This window comes from Tribolium castaneum, chromosome 7 (assembly GCF_031307605.1).
Source record: "Tribolium castaneum strain GA2 chromosome 7, icTriCast1.1, whole genome shotgun sequence".
Lineage (NCBI taxonomy): Eukaryota > Metazoa > Arthropoda > Insecta > Coleoptera > Tenebrionidae > Tribolium > Tribolium castaneum.
Window position 1 is genome coordinate 10281706 of NC_087400.1, and position 17048 is coordinate 10298753.

The 17048-nt window shown below is 30.0% G+C and overlaps 2 protein-coding genes across 8 annotated transcripts in view; both read right to left on the reverse strand.

The window, feature by feature from the left end:
- The window catches only part of sick (sickie), a 269698-nt gene that overhangs the window by 85854 nt on the left and 166796 nt on the right, over positions 1 to 17048 (reverse strand). For all 7 annotated transcript variants that reach the window (XM_015983908.2, XM_015983904.2, XM_015983903.2 and 4 more), the window contains one exon: positions 9145 to 9347. In XM_015983908.2, the coding sequence (XP_015839394.1) occupies positions 9145 to 9347 (203 nt within the window). The remainder of the gene's footprint in view (positions 1 to 9144; positions 9348 to 17048) is intronic.
- Positions 3326 to 5030, reverse strand: LOC107398733 (facilitated trehalose transporter Tret1-like). The gene is made up of 2 exons (XM_015983916.2): positions 4772 to 5030; positions 3326 to 4725 (listed from the first exon to the last, which is right to left on the reverse strand). The coding sequence occupies exons 1-2, from the start codon at positions 4839 to 4841 to the stop codon at positions 3413 to 3415; spliced, it is 1383 nt and encodes a 460-aa protein (XP_015839402.1). The 5' UTR covers positions 4842 to 5030; the 3' UTR covers positions 3326 to 3412.

A 17048-nucleotide genomic window follows, 5' to 3' on the forward strand; every position in this document is an offset into this window, starting at 1 on the left:
GATTTTTTTTCTGTATCAATCTGTGTTAGCATTCTCTAAACCTATCTGTGATAATTTTCAAGTTATGTTGGTTTTTTTGACATTGTAGAAATTTTCTTAATAGATATTAATTAATTGGATAGTTTGCCATAAAAACATTTCTGATTAAACAAACTCTGTTCAAAATTGTCCGTCCTGTGAAAACACGATAAATTAATTGAATGTTGGTTTAAAAAACTTTAATTTCTCACATTTTTTCTCATGTTTCCATAGCAAGAAAAGGCTAATGAATTTTTCAATTATAACTTGAAAACTAATAATCACAAGTATAGGGAATCCAAATACAGATCGATGCAGAATAAATTCTCTACGATTTAAAGAAATAAAACTTGTAGCATTTCATTTAAAAAACTTAGTTATGGGTGTTTAAGGTTCATAAAACTTAACTTTAAACATTTGGGGTTAGTTATTCTTTTTTAGAAATTTGAAACCACTAAAGAAATGTCTAGACTTCCTCTTTCAAATGAGCTAAAAAATATTCTAAATTTTTAAGAATGAAAGAGTTATCGATTTTTGAACTGTAAGGTGCAAATTCAAAAAAATAACACAAATATTTCGTAAACAACAAAACTTATTTATAGGGAAAGCTTATGAAAACTATCTTAAAATAAGTCTAGAAATCCAAAAACGCATTACAAAATATAGCTTTGCATTTAATGTAAGAAAGTTGAAAGCGGCTTCCGGTATAACCGGAAGTGTTACCGTCTTGAAAATATTTTTATTGAGCAGGACCTAAGAGATTATGGTTGAATGCAAATTTTCAAATGACTATTATTATTAGAATTACCAATACTTCTAATGTGGGGTTTAGACAAAACACCCCTGTATACATGAATCCTGTTATTATTCCCTAAATTACGATCTAATCCAAAATCGCTCCATTGAAACATAAATGCTGTTACATCAAATATAATTCTCTCCAATCAACTCCTAAACAACTAAAATGCCATTTCGTATAAATTCTTATGTAAATGAAGTGAGTAAACTCAGGTGTTTTGCGTTCCCTTTTATCGTTTTGAATGGTATGTGGGCACACAGTTTACCTTAATAAAGGTTCTTTTGTTGGGCCCATAGAGATTTGAGACGGTTTTAAGATATGAGGGTCAATAAATAAGGCGATTGTTGGAAGTTGTGTCAAAGAATAATTTTGAAAAATTAAATATTGTGGCATTTAAGCGTTTTTCAGTTAATCCATTACTATTGCAAATAGTAGATGGAATTTAAAAAACAATATAAAAAATATTTTTAATAGCAAATTTTAACAATGATTTTTGTCTGACTTTTTGGTATAAAACTGAAATACACACGTACATGTGTAACAGACTGAGTGCATAATTGCTAGTATTTTATTGTTACAAAAAAATGTTATTAGTTTTAATTGAAAAAAAAGTTATTCGATAAAAAATTAAAAAATGTTAACACAAAGCAACCATTAGTTCGAATTAAGAAGACCTAAAGAGAAGACTATTATTAGTAGTAAAGTACGACTAAAAAAATGATAGGGTTGAACTTTGATCAATTCTAGGGTCTCTAATACCATAATCGCATAAAAACCGTTTCGAAAAATATTGCATTTCTCTATTTGCCTACAGTCAAAACTTTATTTATTTTTTTATTTTAACAACAAATATTCCAAACATGTTTTTCAAAACTAGCCAAAAAAAATTACTGCAGTCATTATACAAGGTGTGTTAAAATGATCTTCATCTAATCTAATTTCTCATGTAAAATCACAAAATTTATAGGACTAATGATAGGCATTCATACATCAAATATTACACAGACTGTTTATAAAAGAGTGTAGTATCTCAGGTGGTTTTGGAATCTGAATTTGCGGCATTTAATTCGGTAAGCGATAATATTCTCTTTTGATAGAAAACATTGTTTTTTCTATTTTATTGCATCTTTTAAATAATAGCTTGTTTACAACATTTTTTTAATTTTTTTTACTGTTTCCTTACTTATTCTAATTGTTTTCTCTGAGTTGTATTTTCACTGTGTTGTAAAACCATTATTTTGCTGATTTATGCATTTGTTTAGCGGTACCTATGTGATAGAATACAACTGTTACCATTTGACAGCACATCTTTACCTTTGTTTTGTGTCAGTCATCCAAGATAAGAGAACAGTACGCTTTTTACATACATATTGTGACGTTAGAATGTCCAGCATACCGTCGACACTAACCGTGTATGTTGGTATGTACAAATCGAATATGCCTTTTTAAGCTAATCTAAAATTTTAATACCCCTTTTAACCCCATTAGGGTAATTAACTATATAGAATTGCATTGTCACACAGATTACGTAAGTATGCAAAATTTCAATTCATTCGGACAAGAGCTCTCTCAATTTTGTCTCACAGACAGACAGACAACAAAGCTTAAAAGCTTTTAAAAACCATCAATATTATTCACCATCAAGTTAGTTATGAATATTTTGTTAGAAAATGTAAAAAATGGCCTGTTTACATTAGTAACGTACCAAAAAAATAAAAAAAGACAGAAAGAAAATTTTTAAAGTTTCTTCTTGTTGGACAAATAAATAGAAAAAAATAACAGATTTGCCTTTGTTTGGTTTACTTACCACAAATTTGACTCTCTTCTTTAGAATTCGAATCGTTTGCATCTACTCAAAGATCTTCTAAAATCTAGATCTTTAGAATATGTTTTTTTTGAGAAATAAATGCGTTTAAAAATTAGAAACACGTTCAAAAAACGTCGTTTTCTTACAATAAAAGACACTTGCTGCTAGTTCCAAAGTATTTTGCCCGCTTATGAGCAAAAAACCAACAAAGAATCTGTCAATAAATTCCATAAATACAAAGTACCGTGTTCATAAACACAACAGTGAAGATTCCAAAAAAGCTAAAAAATTGGGTTTAAACTTAAAGCAACATAACAAAAAATTCACATTCTTCCACTTTTAATTTTAACTACTAAAAAAATATAAAATTACTTAGTTGATTGCAATTTTTTTCTTGATAAATCATAATGCGCTATTCTTTTCATTCAGAAATCAATTATTTAAGCAAAAAATGACTGCTTTCAAATTTTTCGTATATTTTTCAATAACGGACATAATTAAGATTTGAGTTTTCTATATACCGTCATTACTTGATTCACAATAATTTCTTAGCATTATCGGTATTTTAAATATTAATTATTATTTTGCATGTTTGCAAAACATGTTTGTAGGTTTTCCATTTTATTACGTATTACTTTTCTTATCAGCCTTTTAGTCATTTATTTTGATTAAAATGGAGGAAGAATAAACAAACAAAAAAATAGAAAAATAATTAATATTTATTCAACTTTGCAATATATACAAAATATAAAAAAAAACGTAAAAGTATTCGTAAATATTTTACTCCACTATCTAAAAGAACTACGTAAGTCTTCTTGTATTGCCTCCAATGTTTTCCCCTTCGTCTCAAACACAAACTTAAACACCAATAAAAAATGAATAAAACAGGACAACGAGTAGGCAAAAAACGCAACATCCATACCGAGATATTCACAGTCGGTTATAACCTGGAACAGTTTGGTGGCCACAAACGACGCTACGAAAAAATGTATAACATACAACATCGAAACAAAAGCTTTCACGTTCATTGGAAACAACTCACCCAACAACAATACCGGAACGGCTACAAGAAAACTATAAAATATGGTAAACAACACCATAACAAAAATCATTATTTTCTTGACAAAGTCACTAATGACCACATCTGTGTGCAGAGCAATGTGTAAGTAAGCGGCGATAATTAAAAAAATCACACCTGAACCAAAGAGGGAAATGAGAAATGTTGGACGACGTCCGATTTTATCAATGAAAAAAGACGAAATGAAGACTACGATCAATTTGGTTGAGTAAAAAATCACAGCAAACATCATTGGAGGAATGTCGCAAAGTTGGTTGAAAATTGTTTGGGAGTAAGTGTCTAAGGTGAAATCACCAGTTAGTTGTTTGGCGTTGACCGAAATGAATACAATCAGCAAAGCTCTTCGGTTCGTTTTGATTTTGAATAAATCGGAAAATTGGCCTTTATTGTCAATTTGCTCAGCCACTGCTTGACTTATCCTCTTAAACTCGCTATCAACATCGCCTCCATTTCGAAAAATACGTAGAGCCTTTCTGGCCCCCTCATTCTCCCCCTTCATGATCAGAAAATACGGACTTTCAACCACAAAAATAAAAAGCAACAAATACACAACTCCAATACCAAACAAGATGAAAGAACTGGTCTTGATGCTCAAATACGAGCCAATCACGTTGATAAACAACATTCCGAAAACTTGCAAAACGTAGATACACGTGCCCAAAGCCCCTCTGACCGTCTCATGCGCTATTTCGCCCACAAACTGCGGTATAATTGCCAAACAACCGCCAATTCCCATTCCTGCGAAAAATCTCGCTGCGCAAAAAATCGCAACCGAATTGCCAAAAGCCAAGAGTAGAGGTGACACCATGAAGGGAATTGTGGTGGTCAGAAGTGATTTTTTCCGCCCCCATTTGTCAAAAAGTGGGAAAGAGATTAGGGCTCCTGTGAGGCCGCCAACACACAGTGATATGGTGATCCAGGAACCGTCCGAATTTGTGAAGGAATTTTCGATTTCCAGTTTTGGGACGTAGGCAGAGGTCCAGGCTTCGTAAATGCCGCAAATCAATGAAGGGACAACGATTGCTGTGTGGTTTTGTGAGATTATTTTACTAGGAAAATTTTAACTTACCGGCAAAAATCGTTGCAAAATGGTGGAGGTTCATCGTGGTGTGTTTACCCAACGAATTATTTAACAACATTGACAGGTAGCGTAAAAGGTGCAACGAAAGTGATAATATGCAAATTTATTGTAGTAGTGTGTCCTATAAATCGCTGATAAGGAAATTGAAATTTATTTTTCGGGTTGAAATTAGTGCATGATATAACATGGGCACGTGTCGACTATTCAAGTTCAAGGGTGAAAGTGAAAATTGGGAATTTTATTTCAAAAATTCCATTTTCCAATTACAGAATTTGTTGAATGTAAGAATTTGGACGATATAATCATTAATAATCATTAATAACTTCTTTACAATTTTATCACTTTTATACAGCGTGCGCAAAAACTGGCGCACCAACTCAGTGGTGTGTGGTAGAGAACTGGTTACATAAAAAGATAAAAATAGTGAAAAAATTTTTTGTCTTAAAGTTATTGATAAATAACGGACTTTAAATAAATGATATGTGGCAACGTTGTCTAACAGTCATGATCGCAATAGAATTTGAGCAACAATAAAAATAAATTATTTTTGAAACGGTTTCCTAGGAAATAATTCTCAGTGTTGGCACATCTACACATTGTGAATTTTTTGATGAATTTTAATTTTTTTAAATTAAAAAAACTGCTAAAATCTGATAGTAAATTTAAAAATAATTATTCATCGTTTTGTTACGGAACGATTACCTGGTATGAAACATACAGCGTGCTCAAAAACTGGAGCCCCAACTCAATGGTGTGTGGTAGAGAACTGGTTACATATGAAGGTAAAAATAGTAAAAAAATTCTTTGTATTAAAGTTATTGATAAATAACGGATTTTAGATAAATGATATGTGGCAACGTTGTCTAACAGTCATGAGCGCAATAGAATTTGAAAAACAATAAAAAGAAATTATTTTTGCAACGGTTTCCTAGGAAATAATCCCCAGTGTTGGCACATCTACACATTGTGATTTTTTGGATGAATTTTAATTTTGTTAAATTAAAAAAACTGCTAAAATCTGATAGTAAATTTAAAAATAATTATTTATCGTTTTGTTACGGAACAAATACCTGGTATGAAACATAAAAACATAAAAAAATAATGAAAACTAAAGAAGTTAACACAATAAGTTTGTAGCTTCAGCTTTTTTAAAATATGACTTTAGGAATTTTTTCAACATTTTTCCCGTAATCTGCATTTGTTTCTCAATAATGTACCACTGAGTTGGTGCGCCAGTTTTTGAGCACTCTGTATAAACATAAAAAAATAATGAAAACTAAAGAAGTTAACACAATAAGTTTGTAGCTCCAGATTTTTTAAAATATGTCTTTAGGAATTTTTTCAACATTCTTCCCGTAATCTGTACGTGCTTCTCAATAACGTACCATTGAGTTGGTGCGCCAGTTTTTGAGCACCCTGTATAAAAAAATAATTCAGTAAAATGCGACGTAAAATGCGACATTGACGTTTTGAAACAGCTAATACAAGTCCATCAACAGATATCTCCAGTTAAAAAAATCAGAAAACATACAGACTGAAATCACAATTTGCAATTTGACATTTAAATGCAAAAACAGAAATTCAAATGCAACATTTCAAATTTATGAGTTTTCATTTCTCACAAAAAGTTTGTAGTTGTAATTTTTTGTTTCTAAACATTCAAGTTTAAAAATAATATTTATTACCCAGAATTCAAATAATCGTCACTGAATGTTAGATTTTTTTAATTTTGCCTCAAAAATTCCGAGGCTAAAAAACTATCATGTTTTAAAAGTTCCAGGTTTAAAAGATAAAGATAATGAAATTGTGATTTTAAGATGAAATTTTTAAAAGCTAGAATGTGAAGCTGTGATTTTAAAATCACATTGTGTCAGAATTTCTTATAATTTTTCTTCCATCAGCATAAATTTCCAGATTAAAAGTCAGAGTGAACTCAAAAATTGCAATGTGAAATTTACAAACGAGTATATTGCCTATCTAAATATTAAATCATATGCAAAATCCCGAATTTATAAAGCGAAATACTTATAAGGTTTAAATGATTACATTTGTTACTTTAATTATCACAATCTCGTACAGAAATATTCATCACTGAAAGTAAGACTTTCAAATTTTAAAATCCAACGTTGAAGTATAATAATAGAATTCTGAGATTAAAGAAGAGACTTATGTTTGAACTTACAAGTTTAATAGTTCAAATTGCAGTTTGAAAATAAAAATTCCTAGTAAGGAAAAATTGGGGGCTATTTGCGATAGTTTTAGAGCTAAAATTTAAGCTCTTAAAAGATTGAATCAAAAATTTGGAATTTGTGATTTAAAAGTATTAATTAAAAATCATGAAAACTAAACATCTATTCCATTTTAACGCTGCATAAATTTTATTTTCATTTTTTTATGAACAATAACAGTAGAAGTTAATTTTTCTTTATGGAAACTTTATAGGAACCGGTCAAATTGTTTGCAACTTACAATTAGAGCTACGTTTGTAAAAAAAAGAAATACAAATTAATGACAGACGGAACACAAAAAAATTTCATTTTTTAGTTGAACAATCATAATAAAATTCTACTAATCTAAAAAACACTTACTCTCTAACAATTATTTTTGAAGAAAAAGGTGAAACTTTTTGAAGCTTTTTAAACCACGAAATCAAAGAATAAGGCAATGTGTAACGGCTTTTGATTAATTTACTTTTTGTTTGCACATGACAGACGGGACAAAAAAATCTATATGGAAATAACTCTAAAAAAATTATTCAGACAAAATTATAAAAAGGAAATTAAAAATTCTTGGTCTTGTTTAACGACGTAAGATATAAGAGCAAAATTTATATGTTTACAAATTAAAAAAAATATTACTAATCAATTTAATTACCGATTCTCTTCAAAAATTATTCACCAGTTTTAGTAGGTCAACTGTCAACAGTATTTTATGTTATCGCTATAACAAGGTAATGTATGTACTATGTAATTTTTAGAATCCAATGAATTATTTTAATTTAAATGATTATCCTTTCCATTATAAATCCACGACAAAAGAACTCTTTTGTCGCAAAACACATTGAATATAAACCAAACTGTATATTTATAACTTTATATATACTAAAATTATTTTGAAAATCTTAGAGTCAGGTTACATTGTTCCGGGAATGGTTATAAAATAAACTGTTTAAAAAACATTAAATCATGAGCAAATCTATACTCAATTATTATAAAAACGGTAAAAAATTAAAATTAATTTTACTTCCGCATATATACAAAGTGTTTCATTGTTCGAAAGTTTCTTACAAACAAATTAAAATTAAAAAGTCAAAAAACACGCTACAATGTTTAATCAATCTCCTGAAGTAAATCCCGCTAAAACACCCCTTTCCTTAAATAATTCCAGTCCACCCCCGTCTAATACACCCGCCCCCATCCTCTCACTCAAGTTAGTGGCTTTGTTTGAAAACCACTGCAACCCCGGCGTTAATTCCACTCTAACGTTGTGAAAGCGAACTTCCGAACAAGCTGCGTAATCATAATTTGTCTTCCCAAGAGATAAATAAATAAATTTAACGATTCACGCCGTGCATTTGGGAATACACGTTCAAATTTGCAAAGCGACCAGTTTACGCTTAAAAAGCTTTTTACACCAACCAACCGATTCGAAACATCTGCCGCGTTAAAACCAAATCCGATTTGGATTTTAATCGGAAATTTTGTTTGCACAATTTACGAGATCTGTTTCAGCACGCCGACAAATCGCACATTAATATTTCGGCATTTATTCAGTTGCTTGCAAAAAACAGAAACTCAAAATTTTAGTATTAATTTATGCGTAGAAGAGTAATTAGCACAAAAGGGGATTTTGATTAAAGCGATAAATTTAACTAAAGACGCAACAAGCTTAAAAACTCGAACAGATGGCGTGAAATAGGCCCTTTGTAATTATTAAATACGTCCGTGTAGTGTTTTAATTCAATGGAATATTTAAATAAATGAATTAATAAACGTGCAAAAATGGTGGATGCGCCGGGCAAATTATCAATTACTATTAATTAAATTATAATTGCAAGAGTATTAGAGAAAGTCATGTAAACCCATTTATTAAAGCACTTTTTGGAAAAGATCAATAATGGATTTGCATCACAGTTTGAGAGGCGCTGACCGTGTCATTTGTGTTGCATAACCCACATCGCACTAAATCGTTTGAGAGAAAATTTATAATCCTCCCGTGGTTTATTATCAAAATGTCACAACCCTGATGTGTCATAAATCACAAAATATTCATTACGATTGGTAATAATAATGTCCTAGATTAGTGTTATTTAAAGTAGCTGTAGGCAACCAACATTGCGCTGTGTATAAAGTGTCACCTACCTATTCGGCGTCATTTCCCCTATCTGGTTCTGTTGGATTTGCTGGGCCCGTTGTTTGGCGGCCTGTTTATGGCGTGATAAGGCGAAGAAAAGCGCCAAAATCGCCTTTAATTTTCCATCGCGTAGTTCTTGAGCCGAGACGTTTTCCAGGCCGGAAACATGTTGTGCTTTTAGGACGCCCAAACAAAGATTGATGTTGTCGAGCTGTAAAAAAAGTTATAAAAATGTAAATAAATGATTTGTTTTGTGTTGAAAATATAATGAATATTCAAATTGTGGGTGTATTTTGTTATGGAAATGGGGCGCATCCACAACTTTTACACACCGAGAGATAAATGTAATTTTGATGGAAATGGGGTAATTTTTAGCGTAAAGTGGTGGCTAATTTTGTATCATATTGTTGTCAGCGATGAGCTAGGTGGCGGTAATGAACCGCACCTTGCTTTTTGTGGAGTTTGTGATTAATAATAGTTATTTGTGAGTTTGTATCAAAAGTCTAAATTACCAAGTTGAAATTCAAGAGTTTAAAGCACAAAGTGTTAAGTTTACAAACTTAAAAGGATCGGAACAAAGTCTAAAATCTGTTATTGCCAATGAAAATGTTAGAATTCCAAGCATAAGAAAAAATAGGTTCATTAATACAAGGTGATTCAAAAGTACCCTACAATCTCTCGGGTGCTGATAAAAGACATGAAAATGAATTAAAAGTTCCTATGACAAAAAACTGATTGCGCCTTTTTTTACGAGATATAGCTTTTCAAAGTTACATTTTTAAGATATTTTAAATATTTTAAATCATATTTTTTTGGCTTTAATTAGCGGAAACGACAGCTCTTGCTACATAAAACAAATACCTTCTGAAAAAATCAACAATTAATGTCTAATGATGTGCAAAACAATCAAAAACTTGTAAATTTGACAATAAATTAAATTCGACATCCTAGAAAACAAAAGAGCAACAATCGATACCGTTGCTAAGGAAAACAAAATTATATATATATATATATATATATATATATATATATATATATATATATATATATATATATATATATATATATATATATATATATATATATATATATATATATATATATATAGTTGGCGCACCAACTCAGTGGTACGTTGTTGAGAAGCATGTGTAGATCACGGGAAAAATCTTGAAAAAATTTCTGAAGTCATATTTTAAAAAATCTGGAGCTACAAACTTATTTTGTTATTTTCTTCAGTTTTCATTTTTTTTTAACGTTTTCATGTTTCACACTTAGTAATCGTTCCCTAACACAACGATGAATAACCATTTTTAAATTTCCCATCAGACTTTAGCAGTTTTTTTAATTTAAAAAAACTAAAATTCATCAAAAAAATCACAGTTTGTAGATGTGACAACGCTGGGAATTATTTCCTAAGAAACCATTTCAAAAATAATTTATTTTTATTGTTGATCAAATTCTATTGCGATCACGACTGTTAGACAACGTTGTCACATATCATTTATTTAAAATTCATTATTTATCAATAACTTTAATGCAAAGAATTTTTTTACTATTTTTACCTTTATATGTAAACAATGCTTTACCACAGTCCATTGAGTTGGTGCGTCGGTTTTTGAGCACTCGGTATATATGAATTTCTGAATGAGATACATATCAGTATCTCATTTTGCATAAAGTATTGTTAGTATTAAAAAAAATGTGTAATTTTGGTTGATTTTAATAATTATAACATGAGATCGAAAATACACAAAATTAGAGCAAGCCGTGCTTCCCTTTCAAAGCTTGCTTTAATTCAATACATTTCGATCTCAAGGTATTAGCAACAATTATAGACGGTTTCCCAATAAAGAGTACATATTTTTTGTTGTTCAGTTGTGTTTTAACTTGCAAATATAATAAATTTCTAAGTTTTTGCTTTTCTTTTTTGTTAATTAATCTATGTATTGTGTCTTCACCATAAATTCATTATTTATTGAGAAATATTTAATCATTTGTTTTTCTTTTTTTAATAGTTTTTGTCCTTAGGGATTGTTGCAAGTCTATGTATATAATAACAATTGAAAGCTGGTAACTTATCTCGGTTCGGATAAGAAGGAGTTATGTTTATGTGTCACGAAATCTGTATTAGTGTTTTTGTGGAAGGTCCCAAAGTTTGTTATGACTTACCATAATTGTGAGGTCAATGAAATTTTGTTGCTTATTATTATCACTTTGCGACTGCATAAAAAATTCTAAATTTTGATTTTTTGAAGTGTCGTTTCACAAATGTATGATGTCATCTCCATATCGAAGTGAATTTTTGAGTATTTAACTTTATTAGCAAGGAGGAGATAAAGAGAAACCCATCACCAGACCATCGTTTTGTACTTTAACTTTGTGGTTAATTTTATATGTTTTATTGTAGCAAATATAAAATAAAACTTCAGAGGAAAGACCAAAACGGTTGTGTTGTTTTTCATTCACCTTTACATAACACCTCCCACAATGGAATATCAGTCTAGTTTTAATAAGGTTAAACCAAGAAAACCACATTTCTTCATAATTTAAGGTTTCAAACTCAAATTTTGTCTTCTTAAACGCAAATTATAATTCTTTGATTAGTTGCAGACGTTTATTTTTTTGTCTAGACGCCCAATTAGTGAAGACGGCATGCGAAATGTGATCGGAACAACTTAACAACTCGTCAAGAACAAAATAAGTGGTATTATTTTACGAATTCTAATTTTATTTCTATCTGTATAAGAGCACTCTTTCTAATAAACTCATCTGTCTCCTTTTTTGCTGGCGTTAACCCACCGTATATTTCATTCAATCCGGTCGTTTATAATTTTTCACTGTTGATCCTTCGCAATAAACTTCCACGTAGTGGAAAAGTGAAATAGATGGTGTGCACTAAATTGCATTTGTTTGAAACAGTCTAAAAAAACTGCGGCAAGTGATAAATGTGTCGGCGTATGGTCGAGTGTTGCGGTGTGAAATAAGCCATATTTGTAAAGGCAGGCCTTTGCCCCTGGTTGATTACCACATTGGGAACCGACACCTCGCTTGTAATGAGCGTCCTGTGTTCGACCATAACGCTAATAACTTCCATTCATCAGTGTTGCAGCCAAAACTATTGCATTGTTGCTGGTAATGTGGACACGGATCGAGGTTTATTGGGAAAAATCGTGACCAGTTCGTTGATTTTATTACAAAGTGTAAAAGCATGGTCCAAAAAAAATATTCTTAAGAGGGTTATAAAATAGCGAATCGTTTAAAGGAGGAAATTAAAATTTTAAATTGAATCACTGAACCAAAAGTCGCCCGAATAATTTAATCCTAAAAGTGTCTTTTTGTGGCTCGTTTGCCATAGCTGGACTTGTCTGTCAAACCACCCAGACATGAAAAAAACAATCAATTTAAACTTGCTATAATTTACAACTTGTTATTAGAATCTGATAAGTCAAATGGTAACTTATTTTTTGATATGTACTAATATGACTTATTACATTTGTAATTTAATTATTACTTGTAACGAATTTTACTAATTAAGAATTTTATTTAACACTTTAAGGAATATTATTTTTTAATTTACTATTATACAAACCGCATATCGTTAGAAAGCTATCCATGCGTGTAAAGAAATACATGGTGTTCCATTTAAAAAAATTAGTTATTCAACTTTTTGCATTTGACACACCCTGTATACATAACCTGCGTGATTCAAGGAAAACTCGACCATTGCCAAAACTACAGAATATTCTGAGTTTTTCTGTTGCAAATTTATCGAAAAATATTCATACGTGACTTCGTACTGATTTTTCAAAAATTGGTCTTTTTTTTATAACAAAAAGTTTAATAATAAACAATACGAAAAGAGATCGATCCATAATAGTTTATACAGGCTCGCCAAAAAGTTTGGATACAATTAAATATTTTGAAAACTATTTATCAAAACTTATTGAAATTTGGTATAAGCTTAAAAGTATACAAATTCTATCGTTTTAGATCTTCATCTTCATATCTTCATTTCTTCTGAGGATACAAGGCTAACTAGATTTTTTTTTTAATGCCAAGAAGGGTCAAATTTGATACTTTTAAAAAAGCATTTTTTTTAATACATGCATACCTTATTTTAATCAAAACTTTAAAAAAATTATCGAACTAATAAAATTTTGAAAAATGTAAAATTGTAATTAGCCTTGGAAATGTAGACTTTATCGATCCTTAGCTCTTTGCCGCTTGAACTTAGACCAAAAAATAAGTAAGATAATAATTGTTAAAAATAATACTTTTAACTGAAAAAGACCACATTTTAATAAAAAAAAGTTTAAGGACGAAATACAGTTTCATTTAAATGTACCATTCTTAACCTAATTATTGCACACAAGTTTAATTTTTGACAGTATTTTCAAAGCTAACTTAGTCTGACTTTTGCAGAAATCTAAAATTAAATTTTTGGGTTTTATTTTTTTGCCTTTTCATAAAAATGAAAGTAAGAATATGTTACATCACTAAATTTAAAAAAAATGCTCTTCTAAAACTTATTAATTTTAACCCTTTCAACCATTAAAAAAATCAAGTTAGCCTTGTATTTTCAAAATAAATGACGGTAAAAAATTGAAAAAAATCTCAGATGATAGAATTTAAACACATTTAACTGTGCCCCATATTTTAGCGTGCTTTGTTAAACCGTTCTGAAAATGTTAGGTGTATACATACTTTTTAGCGACCCTGTATAAAGTTACATTATTCTTTTGTGTAGAATATAATTATGAAAAAATATATAGGGTGTTCCATTTAAAAAAATATAACTTTGGTTCAAGAACAAGAACAGTTTGTGGACTTTAAGTCGATCTATCGGATAATAAAAACGGCATGGCAATATTTCAAGTAACAAAAAACTTATAAGCCGATAATGCACCCTGGGTCAGCCTGTATTTAGCCAAAGTTACATAAATTAGTTTTTTTGCTACTTTCTCGAAAAATGAAAAAGAACCAAGTTAGTGAAACTTGCAGTTAGAAATTGATGTTTTGAATCAAAAATCAATTACGGGCAACCGTTTGTTATCAAACCAGCCGACGTAAAGTAGACCATAAATTACAATAAAGAGTTTGTCGCAGTAGTTGACACATGACAGCCAATATAAAGTACAAGACCCAAGTCTTGAGGTGTGTCTACACTCTTTTTTACGTTTCAGCAATTGTCTGAAAATTTATTAAAGCCTGCAGCTGTTTGTAATCGATTTGGACACCTAGACGAAATGAAATATTCGAAATTGTGATTTAATTATCTGCAATGGCGTGTTTGCATGTTGCAGGAGACGTCGTCGTACAAAATCCATATTTTATTGTTTATTTGTTCAGTCTTATCTTAATCGAAATGTTTGTTTATGGATGTCGTAAAGAAACATGAATGAAGTGACGTCGGGTTTTTAACAATAATAAATTAAGACACTGATCTACCGCAAGCGCACGCAGACAAAATAAACTCACGTTTTAGAAATTGGCTAACCAGATACGTTGCAGTATTTATTTATGATCGATTTGCACTGATATGCCTCAAGGTTCTCTCTTTATCGGATCGATTTTCATGAAACTTAATATCAAATGTTTGTAGAGTATGACAGTGAATTGGAATTGCAACAGGTTGATTTCCAACCCGGATTAGGCTTTATTGTGCATGTTTGACAGAGCTGTGCAAATACTGGGTCTGAAGAGGAACCGCAAATTTATACTTTAATAGAATTTATTTATTGTAATTCATTTAACTCAAAACTCAAAATTCCCATTTTTGAAACTAAAATTCCATTTTTCAATTTTTTTACTTACACAGTAAACGTCGGATTTTTTTATATTAATAATCGCCATGTTAACGTCAACACTCTTCAAAATTCTGAAATTCAAGGTTCAACATATATAAAAGAGATTTAAAACCAAATTTAGATTAAAAATTTAAAATTTTGTGTTGCTTGATTGTTGAGGACAAGTTTGCCACTTTTGCATTAAAGCTCGATATTTTCCATTTGAAAGTAAATTAAAAACTCGGTTCGATAAATACACTTTTAACAACTAAATTTGAAATTATGACCTTATACAATAAAAATAATATAAACTTCTGTTTCTTCTTAAAAAAAATTGCCAATCTAAGTTTTTTGCTTGAGCAGAATAGGAAACTGAATATGGGCTAAATGGGCTTATGTCCGTTGCGCCAGAATCTTTAGAGCGGCAAAAATATGATAATTTTTATTAAAAAAAAGCTAGTAAATATGAGTTGTTCCAAAACTATAAAAACACCAACGCGGCATTTTATAGAATAATTTTTTTAATTAAGATTTATAAAAATCTAAAATCTAGATATTAGTAATTACTTAATTAGATCCCTCATTGACACTATAAATTGCATTAGACATTAATTTTTTGAAGTGCACGAATAATTTATAACAACTAATTTTGAAAGAAAATGCGACGTTGAAAATAAAATAACCTATATTTTTTGCATTTCTGGATGTAGCTTTTAACACATTAAATTGTTATTGGTCGATTTTGCTTGGTTTTTGAAATAACCTGATTTTTTTGACACAAACAGTTTTTTTTAATCATTACATAAAAAATTAAGAATCTCAGAAAAGTAGAATTTTTATTACTCTAAAGAAGAAGGTTCAAACTTCAAGCTTATTGCAGTCAAGAAGATAAAAAATAAAGAAGTTTGTTGCAAATTGAAAAACTTAAAAATTTTAAATGGGACATCCAATCTTTAATTTTTGCTTCTAAAAGACCTTTAAATTGTCTCCCTAGAAACATTAACAGTTAAGTTGTCTTTCACAGATTAGTCAAAAGATATTTAATATTAAACATTAAAAAAATATATTAACTATTGTTTCAGTAGTCAAAAAGTGAAATTTTCAGCTAATAATAACTTTAATGTTACCCTTTAGCCACTATTTGTAATTTATTACAGTGAAATAACTAAAATGTTAATTTATGTCGAATTTTTAAACTCCCGTATTAACTCCAACAAGTGGTTGCATTAGAAATTTGGTTAGGCATTTGAAACTTTATGTCTTTAGATATACAATTTAATAATCTTTGAGAAACAAGAACAAAAAATAGGATGTTCCATGTAAGTTTTTCAAGTTATTCAACTTTTTACAAATGTTTGAATTTTTCTATTTATAATTGTAATATGCTAAACAAGTGGAACAGATTTAAGTTTGAGCTTTTCCTTTTAAAGTGGTGAAAGTCTCACTTTTCTACTATTCTCCGTCTTTGTGTAATAGATTTTTAAATAAAACGTGTTTTTGTCAGAAAAATCAAATTATTTCAAAAACCAGGCAGAATAGACCAATACAAGTTGAGATTAAAATCAGTATTAAAAGCTACGTCCAAAAATGCAATAAAATTTAGGGTGTTCTATTTGAAAAAACATAACTTTAGTGTTTTTTAATATTGAAACACCCTGTATATATACTGCAATATTTTAGAAACATGCATCAGGAACGCAGCTATAACCTAAAAAAAGAAAAAGTCAGTATCTTTAATAATTCGGATCGTTGAGACAACCTGTATATTTATAATAAAAACTACATATTGTGTTTTAACTATTTGTTAAAACTTATAGTAATAATTGTATTTTAGAATTGTTAGTCTCCACATTTTCGTTTGTATTGGTAGACATCAGTTCACACCACGACGTTCCTTCCTCCTTGAATTAACTGATAGCACAATAAAAGACCATCAGCAAAACAAGCAACGATACCCAAACACGCAACAAGATCTTCGTAACCTATATATCCTCACGATTACCACATAAACCACCCACAATCATTCCCAGCCTGAGCCAGTCGAGACACTTCTCTTTCAAACTTGGCCTCGTAATCATTGTAATGTTTGTCATCTTCACGAGATAACATCTCACATTTGTCTTTGT

What these genes read in the sequence shown, in the direction of transcription:
- LOC107398733 (XM_015983916.2), bottom strand. Translation starts at nt 4,841, where the DNA reads ATGTTGTTAAATAATTCGTTGGGTAAACACACCACGATGAACCTCCAC. An exon ending in TTTTGCAACGATTTTTGCCG is followed by an intron (nt 4,726 to 4,771) that starts GTAAGTTAAAAT and finishes AAAACCACACAG; the next exon opens with CAATCGTTGTCCCTTCATTG.